Source organism: Gopherus evgoodei, chromosome 4 (genome assembly GCF_007399415.2).
Source record: "Gopherus evgoodei ecotype Sinaloan lineage chromosome 4, rGopEvg1_v1.p, whole genome shotgun sequence".
NCBI classification, from domain to species: domain Eukaryota; kingdom Metazoa; phylum Chordata; order Testudines; family Testudinidae; genus Gopherus; species Gopherus evgoodei.
In genome coordinates, this window is record NC_044325.1 from 84,319,977 (window position 1) to 84,332,101 (window position 12,125).

The 12,125-nt window shown below is 45.0% G+C and overlaps 1 protein-coding gene across 16 annotated transcripts in view; it reads right to left on the reverse strand.

The window, feature by feature from the left end:
- Positions 1-12,125, reverse strand: part of TRIM44 (tripartite motif containing 44) — a 168,119-nt gene that overhangs the window by 96,048 nt on the left and 59,946 nt on the right. Inside the window, exon 5 of one of the 16 annotated variants that reach the window (XM_030560047.1) lies at positions 11,676-11,705. The exons of the other annotated variants lie outside the window; for them this stretch is intronic. Coding sequence (XP_030415907.1) covers positions 11,696-11,705 — 10 coding nt within the window. The 3' untranslated portion in view covers positions 11,676-11,695. Of the gene's footprint in view, positions 1-11,675; positions 11,706-12,125 lie in introns of those variants that run through there. 16 annotated transcript variants of the gene reach the window in all.

Consider the following 12,125-nt stretch of genomic DNA (forward strand, 5'->3'; position numbering starts at 1 on the left):
CATGTTCTCAATGTTAAAGGGATTTACTAATGGTCATATGGCACATAAGTGGCAGATTTAGGAAGACAATCCAGGAGACCTAGCTGCCAGTCCTCTACTCTAGCCACTACTCTACATCCCTTCCCAACTCCAGAACTTCCATGGTGAGGATGCACAGCATCTGTACATAGAAGGGTGGGCACTGGTTACTAGGAAAGAAGTGACTATCACATCTAAATGAAAGCTACTGCTTTATACCCTTGTAGATAGCAGAAGATAATTTCTTTCTTTAGAACAAAATGCTGAATATATCATCTTAACAGCCTGCTGCATTATGACCCCCACACTAATCTTATTAAAAGAGAAGTTACTGGGCTCTTTGTTGGCAAACAGCACATTAATGAGAGCTCCTTGAAATAATCCCATCGCTAATATGCAGGGAAAATTACATTTTCGAGCATAATTATTGTGTCAGCCAGACACCCCAACTCCAATACTAATTGCTTTTCTACAAATTCCAACAGCAGCTTGATATATGGCAAATTCTAGGATAGAAACAAGAGGAAGTTCATGTTATTAACAGAAAACCATGGTGATTTTAGGAGAACAGATCCTAAGTAGGGTAGCTACAAACATCCCAGCAGCCTGGCCAGAAGTAGGTCATTGCACTAGTGAATATCCTTCTACTGACCACACAACCTCCCCTCCCCTCACAACTGCTCTCCTCACAACCGCTTCCATCACAAACTATCTATTATGTAGTCCTTAGGGCACAGAAGGGGAGTGTCAAAGTTCACCTTAAGTAACATCCTAAAAGCCACTTCTCCCTGTGATTCTGTGAGATCTAAAGGGAGTCAGGCTTAGTCTCATCTCCAAGGAGAAACAGGAATTGTAGATAATGGCACTGATAATTCAGAAAGTGGGCTTCATGTCTTTCTGGGTGATGGGGGTGCTGTGTGGCTGCCTTTCAGATTAGATATTAAGCCAAAGCCCCGACAGCTTGCGGTCAGTAAATGCTGCCTTCTGAAGAACTTTCTAATGTTGCCAAAATGACTGGCTGCAGTATTCCACCCCAGAAATGGCTGCATTTCATAGCTCTCCATGCGTATATTTCATCCAATTGTAATTCTGCTCTCCATCACACAGCGTAAGCCTTGAGTAACTGCACTCAAGCCAAAGGCCTTAAGTTCTCTGTGCCCATATCTGTCTACCTACCACTTGTTTTAGTTTCAGCTCGTTGTATTACTGGTACATACTGGTGTACGTGTGAATGGAATTTGGTTAGCAGCCTATAAAGTACTTTGGAATCTGCTTTGTAAATGTAAGTAGTTCTCCCTTTCTGACGGTCTCCTTATTGCTTCCCTAATGGATCTGTTCCTCTAATCCCCCCCCAAGTCAAAGCTCCCCAGGAGCTGCTCTGCCCTGCTACGAATGGCAGTGTCTCCCCATTTCACAACACTTCCCAGCCTGCGACAACTTAAATGGCTACAGCAGGGCACACAACACTGACAGCATCTGTGCCCTGCCTTTTCATCTGTGCTGTTCTCCTATAATTACGGAGAACTTCCCCTCCTGCTACAATTATCCCCCCCCAGTTAATTATCAGCTCTGGAATTAAGCTGCCTTCCTCCCTCTGCCCCTGTTGCCATGACAACAACTGGCCTGCATCTGCCACTGGATGAACAGTGGCACTTTTGGAAAGAAACAAAGTCACAGTGGCAGCAGTTGTGATTTCTTCCTGTAAGTCGGATGTAAACATTGGGAGTCCCATCTAGGAAGGGACAAGAGGATCCTTTGGTGGGAATGCAGCTAGGGAGTGCCAGCCGTAGGCAGTCTGCTGCTCTAGGCAGCCCTGCTTGTGGGCTGCAAAGAACAGACACTGTCGCCCACACAGAACAGCTGAAGATTTGGCTGCCCCTTCTGCTGCAATAGGTGACTTCCTCTTCTGCGTGTATTATATGGAAAACTGAGTACAGTGCCTTTCATCCAAGGACCTCTGAGAAGGGTAAGCAGTGTACAAAAGTTTTAGCCCCTGACAGCACCTGAAATAATTGCTGGTGAGGTTTATATTGGGAAGAGTACAAGAAAGTATAACATTCAGTTTGCACACTGCTGTAAAACAGTAACAACTTTTGGTCACTACTGATTTGGTGTGCATGGGAGAAGTGGAAGATTCCATATGCCATTACGAGTCCTCAGAGATAGCAAATCTCTCAGATTTTTTTGTTAAATCACAAAAGAATCATCAAAATGTAGAGCTGGAAGGGACCTTGAGAAATCATCAAGCCCAGCTGTCTGTGCTGAGGCAGGACCAAGTAAACCTACACGATCCCTGACAGGTGTTTGTCCAACTTGTTTTTTAAAAACCTCCTATGACAGGGATTCTACAATGTCCACTGGAAGCTTATTCCAGAGCTTAGTTATCCTTATAGTTAGAACTTTTTTCCTAATATCTAACCTAAATCTTCCTTGCTGCACATTAAGCCCAACACTCTTCTCCTACCTTTAGTTGACTGGAGAACAACTGACCACAGTCCTCTGTATAAACAGTCTTTAACACATTTGAAAACTGTTATCAAAACCTCTTCTCCTTGCCCTCCCCCTCTCTTCTTTTCTCAAGACTAAATATGCCGGTGGTTTTTTAATCTTTCCTCAGAAGTCAGGTTTTCTATAGGGCAGGTCTTCATCGATCAATCGGGGATTGATTTATTGCATCTACTTTAGATGCAATAAAATCGATCCCCGATCACGCTCCCCATCGACTCCGGAACTCCATCTCGTGAGAGGCGGAAGTGGAGTCGACGGGGGAGTGACAGCGGTCAACTCACCGCCGTTCTCATGACCAAGTAAAGTCGACCTAAGATACGCCGACTTCAGCTACGCTATTCGAGTAGCTGAAGTTGCATATCTTAGGTCAACCCCCCTGCTAGTGTAGACCTGGGCTAAATCTTTTACCAGTTTTGTGGCTCTCCTCTGGACTATCTCCAATTTGTCCTAAAGTGAGGTGCCCAGAACTGGGCACAGTAGTCCAACTGAGGCCTCACCAGTGCCAAACAGAGTGGGACAATTATCTCTTGTATCTTACATATGACAGTCCTGCTAATAAACCCGAGAATGAAATTAGCCTTTTTCACAAGTGCATCACATTGTTGACTTATTCAATTTGTGATCCACTATACTCTCCAGATCCTTTACAGCAGTACTACCACCTAGTCAGTTATTCCCCATTTTGTATTTGTGCATTTGGTTTTTTCTTCTTAAGTGAAGCACTTTCCACTTGTCTTTATTGAATTGCATCTTGTTGATTTCAGACCATTTCTCCGATTTCTCAAGGTAGTTTTGAATTCTAATCCTATTCTCCAAAGTGCTTGCAACCCCTCCCAGCTTGGTGTCATCTGAAAAATTTATAAGCACACTCTCTGTTTCATTAGCCAAGTCATTAATGAAAAGATTGACTAATGCTGAGCCCAGGACTGAATCCTGTAGGACCCAACGAGATACAATCTCACAATTTGATAGTAAACCATTGGCCTCCTACTATTCTTCCAACCTTTCCTTTGTATTGGGATAGTTTGCAGTGCCTTTAATATTGTCTCCTTGAGAAATTGCCAGCTCTCCTGAACACCTCCTTCCCTTAGATTTTCTTCCCATGGGATCTTATCTACCCATTCTTTGAGTTTGTTCAAGTCTGGTTTTTTTGAAGTCTTTTAATATGTTTAAAAGTAGTTGAGATAGCGTTACTTTTTACTTTTTTTTAAATGGTGCCAGCCAATCCCCATTTAGACAGAGGGAACTTGCCAGATCTATAAAATCACCTTGGAATAATTCATTTACAAATATTTTATGCTTGCATATTACCTCACACCAAAAAAGTCATCTGATCAGAATGAATGAGGAAAATGTTCTATAAAAAAAAAGGAAGTGAACAGATGAATTATTTTGCATTGTACAGAAGGGGATAACAAGGAGCATAGGGATAAAGCTAAGGAATAGAAATTTAGATTCTAACAAGGAAAAACTTCTTGACAGCAAGATCTATACAGCAGAAAACTGAAAAAAATCTCCCAAGGGGAGTGAAATGTCAGAAGCCCCAACCCTGGAGACATTTTAAAGTGCAATAGAAAAAAAACCCAGAAAATATATTGCATAAAACAATCTTGAATCTAACAGGCACCTTGTCCTCTCTCCTCATAACAGAACTGCTATGGTTCTGTTATGCCAAAATGTGCTAACAGTTGATTGTTAAGGGTCATTGATAAATAATCACCCAAGTTGAAATCTCTCCGGAGAAAGAGTTAAAAATGCCATACAGCAGCACTGCATTCCGAGTTGTTGAGGATATAATGTGTTTTAGAGCACCCTTCTCTGTGACCTTTCACCTTTCTGGGCTTCCTTTGTACTGAAACGCAGCTACATGAAAGGAGAGTAGATGCCCAGACTCACCTTGTTGCAAGCCATGTGGTTTCTGAGCAACCTGGGAATAAGGAGATGCTAGGTACAAAGTGCAGGGGCTGAAGGAGAAAAGAGGCACAGAGTTTGTAAAACAGGTAGGGTGGAATCCAAGAAGGGTCTTAGGTGCTGCAATGCTGAGCACCAAAACACCTAACTCTTAGTCACCTAGAAAAATTACAGGAACACCACTGTAAGCCGCAACGCGGAGTTAGGACCTAGGCTTCACAGACAATGAATGGGAGAGATGGCACCGGAGATTATGCAATTCACAAAAGCCAGTACGCTAGACAGAGAGCGGCCTAAACGCACCTATCAGAGATACCGACCGCAGAGATGCGTGCACACCCCTCTCTTAGCTCTTGCAATCTATGAATGGGAACCCACCTCCTGGAGTCAGGTGGCTTATGCATTTAGGCCACTACTCATGGGAATGAGTTAAGCACTTGTTAAGTAATCCCACGAGATTATGCCATAACTCTGTGGTTAGAGAACTCTCCTAAAAGGTGAGAGACCCCTGTTCATATCCTCTCTCCCACTTTGGCAGAGAGTGAGAACTGAACCTTGATCTCCCACTGCCCAGGCAAGTGTTCTATCCACTGGGCTATACGGTGGGCAGTGAGGTCACCACTCCCTCCATTTCAAATGGGACCCGATTTGGCAGGCGGCCTGTGACCACACCTACCTGATCAAGACCTGCACACAAGACAGTTGGCTAAATGCTCATTTTCCCCCTGCTCATGAACCACACCGGGGCTTAGGTGGGAGACAGGCATTTGTAGGCCTAGAGTGTGACAGTAGTGCACATGCTCCAGAATCTAAAACTTAGGTCCTACTTTACAGCAGAATGTTAGGTGCCAAGTGTGTTTAGGCATTTACGCAGTCTGGAAGCACCCAAGCTGGAGTTTCATGGATTGCACTGGTGCTGTGCATGGGTTCTTGGGTACTTAATGCTGGAGTTTAGGTACATAAGTTGCTTCATGGATCCCACCCTTAGCCCTGCATGAGGCCCTGAAGACAGAGGCCCAAGAAAACTACTTCTTAAGACAGGGCACTGGTGCCTTATCTGAGGATTCTGCAAGAGAGCATTTTGCCTGGGTGAAGTCTATTGCCACTCGGTTCAAGGAAACAGGTCTTGTGCATGTTTTGTAAACATGAATGTTAATTAAGAAAATACCCAACTTTTCATCAACTACAAGGCCCAGAACTCTGCTACTGTTCAGCAATGGAGCAATAATTCTATAACACAAAAGCTAGGGATATGGAGGAGCCTACTGGTCTTTCTAGCTGACAAAACATCTTGCCCGTTTTCTCCCACTTCTGTGTTTGTTAAATAGATACTTCTGCAGATGCTGGTCAAGTTGTATTCAACTTGAGACACCCGGAAACCAAGAGAGCTTTCAGCTGCACTTGTTATTTAAGCAGAATAGCTATCCTACTGAATGTCCCTGGCCAGCTCATTAAGTTCTGTCATATTGTCTTGTTTATCATGCCACAGCTGAGAACATAATTCATAAAAAATAAAAATATTATATATATCCATCAGGTAACACATCTGTGACCATCCAGCCTCCAGGAAGCAGTAGTGTAAAAAAAGAAACTGAACTGTGAAGACAAGAACAAATACTCCATTTGCTGAGAGATTGCAGTAATACCCTATTTTTTGTGGCCCACAGGAAATTATGTTTACATATGCAGAAGATTAGTCCATGACCTTTTGCAAGCACTTGGAATAGGTCTACACTGCAATTAAAAACCTGCTTCAGGCCTCTGCCAGCTGACTTGGGCTCACAGGGCTCAGGCTATTTAATTGCAGTGTAGAGGTTTGGGCTCCAGGACCCCATAAGGTGGGAGGGTCCCAGAGCCCGAGCCTGAACCTCTACAGTGCAATTAATCAGCCCCTTAGCCCAAGCCCAAGTCAGCTGGCACAGGCCAGCCATGGGTATCTAACTGAAGTGTAGACATACCCCTGGACACAGTTTATGCCATCTCTTCACTGGCTTCTGAGCATCATCTGCCCCATCTGTCCTCTGGGATGACAGATAAGTCATCGTAGCTTTGAAAAAGGACAATCTTTCTTCTCCTCTACTATTCTGTCATTGTAGTAAGATCCGCTACCTGTCAGAGTCACCTCTCAGCCTCTCATTAATGTTACATTAATTGGGCTGAGTTGCATATGTGCTCCATGGGATGTATTACAAATCAATGCAATAATTTTAAAAGATACTTTCACAAGTCAAGTAAGACTAGAAGTAGCATGCTTTTCTCTGCTACCTAAGGAAATAATCAGTAACTTCCTTATTGTATTTTTAAAATCTGAATGGTATTAAAAATGGTCTTATATAAAGACAATGCAACTGTAACCCTGCTCTTATCGCGAGATGGTCCCAGATTCCCTGGGCTGCAGACCTGTGCGCTACACAACACTGGAAAGAGGGAGCAAAGTCCTCAGTAGATGTATTTACATTTTTTTAAAAGAAAGTCCATCAAGTAGCTGAACAGGAAAGAAATCTAAGGTATTTAAAAAACATCCCTTATTACATCGTAAAGAGTATCTGTATGCACCAAAAATGAATCAGATCACATTCACAGATGAATCAGATCACCACATTCAGTAAGTGAGAGAAATTAATAAGTCAAAGTAAGGTCTGCACTTCCAGCAATGCAGAGGATGAAGTCACTGACAATACCCCGGCAAGAATATCACAGTGTAAATGCTTGCATAGATTAGACTCAGAAAGGTTTTATCAGGATTTCTCAGTCTTGAGTTCACCAGATGGTTGGATCATAAAATAAATATGAAATTTTATTATGAACCATATGACATGAGCATGAGTAGAGAAGATTGAAATCTGCATGAACAATGTTTAAGACTGGGTACTAAAGTGAAACACTTCAAAAAAAAATTAGATCTACTTCAGCTCTAGGCACCTTGATGATTATTCAAAATGACACTCCATTTAATAGCCTCATAGCTAAACCCACACAGCAATGGGATCAGACAGCCAATAATTAAGCATGCATATACAGCCACACTGTGCCCTGTCCTACCCATATTAACAGCCTACCCCAAAAGCCTGAGCAAATAGATGCATGGTAGGTAAAGGTAAAGTGGATGGAGCAATGTCAGAAAACTGAAAACTCTATGATCCTGAAAGAACATCTTGGCATTGTCAGTCAGGGCAGTTTAAAGGCCCAGTTCTGTCCGTGGCAAAAATAAAGTTAACAATTGTCAGACTTCTGACTAAATTCCTCTCTTTGTGCATCACTAAAAAGGTCATATATTATCCATGAAGACGGGATAGGGTTTTAGTTTATAACTAGTATGCAGACTATCAGGAGGAGGAAATGCCAGCTCATCTATGGCTAGAACCTCAAAGCAGTTATTACAATTATATATTAAAAAATAGGCCAAATCTAAGGTCTGGTCTACACTATGTGTTTATACGAATTTAGCAGTGTTAAACCGAATTAACCCTGCACCCGTCCACACAACAAAGCCCTTTATTTCGATATAAAGGGCTCTTAATATCGATATATGTACTCCTCCCCAATGAGGGGAGTAGCGCTCAAATCGGTATTGCCATTTCGAATTAGGGTTAGCGTGGCCGCAATTCGACGGTGTTGGCCTCCGGGAACTATCCTACAGTGCACATTGTGACCGCTCTGGACAGCAATCTGGAGTCGGATGCACTGGCCAGGCATACAGGAAAAGCCCTGCGAACTTTTGTATTTCATTTCCTGTTTGGCCAGCGTGGAGAACTGATCAGCACAGGTGACCACACAGAGCTGATCAGCACAGATAACAATGCAGTCTCCTGAGAACAGAAAAAGAGCTCCAGCATGGATAGCACGGGAGGTACTGGATCTGATCGCTATATGGGGAGAGGATTCCATGCTAACAGAACTCCGTTCTAAAAGTGAAATGAAAAAACATTTGAAAAAATTTCCAAGGCCATGATGGAGAGAGGCCACAGCAGAGACTCAGTACAGTGCTATGTGAAAGTTAAGGAGCTCAGACAAGCCTACCAGAAAACCAAAGAAGCAAATGGAAGGTCTGGGGCAACGCCGCAAACATGCCACTTCTACGCTGAGCTGCATGCAATTCTAGGGGGGTCTGCCACCACTACCCCACCCCTGTCCGTGGATTTCGAGGTGGGGGTAAATCTTAGCTGTGCCTGAGGATTCTGTGGACGGGGAAGATGAGGAGGAGGAAGAGCTTGCAGAGAACACACAGCACTCCGTTCTTCTCAACAGCCAGGAGCTTTTTCTCCGCCTGACAGAATTACCCTCCCAGCCCTCCGAAGCCACTATCCCAGGCATTGATGTCATGGAAGGGACCTCTGGTGAGTGTACCTTTGTAAATATAAAACATGGTTTAAAAGCAAGCATTTTTAATGATTAATTTGCCCTGAGGACTTGGGATGCATTCGCGGCCAGTACAGTTACTAGAAAAGTCTGTTAATATGTCTGGGGATGGAGCGGAAATCTTCCAGGGACATGTCCATGAAGCTCTCCTGGAGGTACTCCAAAAGCCTTTGCAGAAGGTTTCTGGATACGGCAGCCTTATTCTGTCCTCCATGGTAGGACACTTGACCACGCCATGCACGTAGCAAGTAATCTGGTATCATTGCATGACAAAGCCTAGCTGCGTATGGTCCCAGTGTTTGCTGGCATTCAAGCAACATCCGTTCTTTATCTCGCTGTGTTATCCTCAGGAGAGTGATATCGTTCACAGTAACCTGGTTGAAATACGGGAATTTAATTAAAGGGGACAGAGATTGCCATTCCTACTGGGCTGTTTGCCTGTGGCTTAAAAGAAATCCTTCCCGGCAGTTAGCCAAGTGGGGGGGGGGGGTGATTGGTGCTGAGCTTTTTCACGTTTGGCTAGCAGGGATCTTCCCCGCTACCAGCCACGGGGTGGGGGGGAGGGTGGCTAGCAGCGATCTTCCATGATACCAGCCACGAGATGGGGGAAGGGGTAAAGCGATCAGCCCAGAGAATTGGATAGGGGGTATGGTTTTGGTGCTGCACATTAACAGGAAAGAAGCAGCACTCAACAGGCTTTGCTTGCTATTTGGGAAAGGAGGGCACTGGATATATGAAGGCTGCAGAAGCTGAAAGACAATGGCTTACCATGGCCGCATGCAAGCTGAATTCCGTTGCCCGGACCCGTGTCTGTGATCTCTAACACCAAAGCTGCAGGCACTCAATATTAAGATGCAAAATGCGACCTTGTACTGAAAAACACATGTGCTGTAAGGTGAATAGTGTTGTTCACCGTGAAAGAGTATAACCATTGTTCTGTAAAATGTATCTTTTTAAATACTTGTCTCCCTTTCTTCCCCTCCCTCCTGCAGCTGCAAATTTTTCAAGTCTCCCTCCTCCATCCCGAAGGCTATCTCAGATAAGGCAGCAGAAAAAAAAGACGTGAGACGAAATGTTCTCGGAAATCATGGAAGTGACCCACAATGAAAGAGCTCATCTGAATGAGAGGAAGGACGTGGTATCAAAGTACAGGAAAAATGCCAGTGAACGTGAAGAGCAGAGAGACGTTCGACATGAGAGGTGGCGGCAGGAAGATCAGAGGAGGCATGATGCAACGCTGGGACTGCTGCATGATCAAACGGACATGCTCTGGTGTCTGGTGGAGCTTCAGGAACGGCGGCAGGATCACAGAGTGCTGCTGCAGCCCCTATATAACCACCCTCCCCCCCTCACCATGTTCCTTAGCCTCCTCACCCACGAGACGAGTAAGAACGCATGGGGGGAGGTTCCGTGCACCTGCCCATTCCACCCCAGTGGACAGCCCAACCAAAAGGCTGTCATTTTGAAATTTTTGGGGGCGTTTTCCTTCCCTCCTATCCTCCTACCAAACCCCACCCGGGCTACCTTGTCAGTTCTCTCCCTCTTTTTTATAATTAATTAATAAAGAATACATGATTTTTAAACGAGAGTGATTTTATTTCCTTAGAAAGCAAGCGGTAATCGAAGGGGGAGGGTGGGTGGCTTACAGGGAATGAGTTAATCAAGGGGGGGTAGGTTTCATCAAGGAGAAACAAACACAACAGTCACACTGTACCCTGGCCTGTGATGAAACTGGTTTTCAAAGCTTCTCTGATGCACACCGCTTTGTGGTGTGCTCTTCTAATCGCCCTGATGTCTGGCTGCGCGTAATCAGCGGCCAGGTGATTTGCCTCAGCCTCCCACCCCGCCTTACTCTCACAGAGATTGTGGAGCACACAGCAAGCAGCAATAACAAAGGGGACATTGGTTTGGCTGAGGTCTGAGTGAGTCAGTAATGTGCGCCAGCGCGCCTTTAAAAGGCCAAATGCGCATTCTACCACCATTCTGCACTTGCTCAGCCTGTAGTTGAACAACTCCTGACTACTGTCCAGGCTGCCTGTGTATGGCTTCATGAGCCATGGCATCAAGGGGTAGGCTGGGTCACCCAGAATAACTACAGGCATTTCAACATCTCCAAGTGTTATTTTCAGGTCTGGGAAATAATTCCCTTGCTGCAGCTGTTTAAACAGAGTAGCGTTCCTGAAGATGCGAGCGTCATGAACCCTTCTCGGCCATTCCACATGGATGTTGGTGAAACGTCCCTTGTGATCCACCAGTGCTTGCAGCACCATGGAAAAGTAATCCTTGCGGTTTATGTACTGGGTGCCCTGGTGCTCCGGTGCCAAGATAGGGATATGGGTTCCATCTATCGCCCCACCACAGTTAGGGAATCCCATTGCAGCAAAGCCATCCACTATGACCTGCACATTTCCCAGAGTCACCACCTTTTGTAGCAGCAGCTTAATGACTGCTTTGGCTACTTGCATCACAGCAGCCTCCAAAGTAGATTTCCCACTCAAAATTGATTCCTGACTGACCAGTAGCTGTCTGGCATTGCAAGCGTCCAGAGGGCTATCGCCACTCACTTCTCAACTGTGACGGCTGTTCTCATCTTGGTATTCTGGCGTTTCAGGGCAGGGGAAAGCAAGTCAAAGTTACATGAAAGTGCTCTTACGCATGCGAAAGTTTCGCAGCCACTGGGAATCGTCCCACACCTGCAACACTATGCGGTCCCACCAGTCTGTGCTTGTTTCCCAGGCCCAAAATCGGCGTTCAATGGCTAGAACCTGCCCCATTACCAGCATGATCTCCAAAGCGCAGGGGCCCGTGGTTTGAGAGAATTCTGTGTCCATGTCCTCTTCACTCTCGTCGCCACGCTGCCGTAGCCGCCTCCTCCTCACCTGGTTTTGCAGGTCCTGGTTCAGCATAGACTGCACGAGATGTTTACAACGTCCATGACTATGGGATAGCTACCCACAGTGCAACACTCTGGAAATCAACACTAGCCTCAGTACATGGATGCACACTGCCGAATTAATGTGCTTAGTGTGGCCGCGTGCACTCAACTTTATACAATCTGTTTTAAAAAATGGTTTCTGTAAAATCGGAATAATCCCATAGTGCAGACATATCCTAAGAGTCCCCAGTCAAACTAACCAGCTGCTGGATGGCAGGAGAATATTGCATTCTGATTCTTCAGTAAAATGCTACCTGTCACAGGGTGACTGACCCTTTTAAAGAAGTAGGGGCTCAATCTCAGCGGTGCATGATCAGCTACTTCCCAGCTGAGACTGATCAAGTGATTATACAAGCCAACCAGTGTCTCAGTTGAGCAAGCAAGTTGTGGGGAG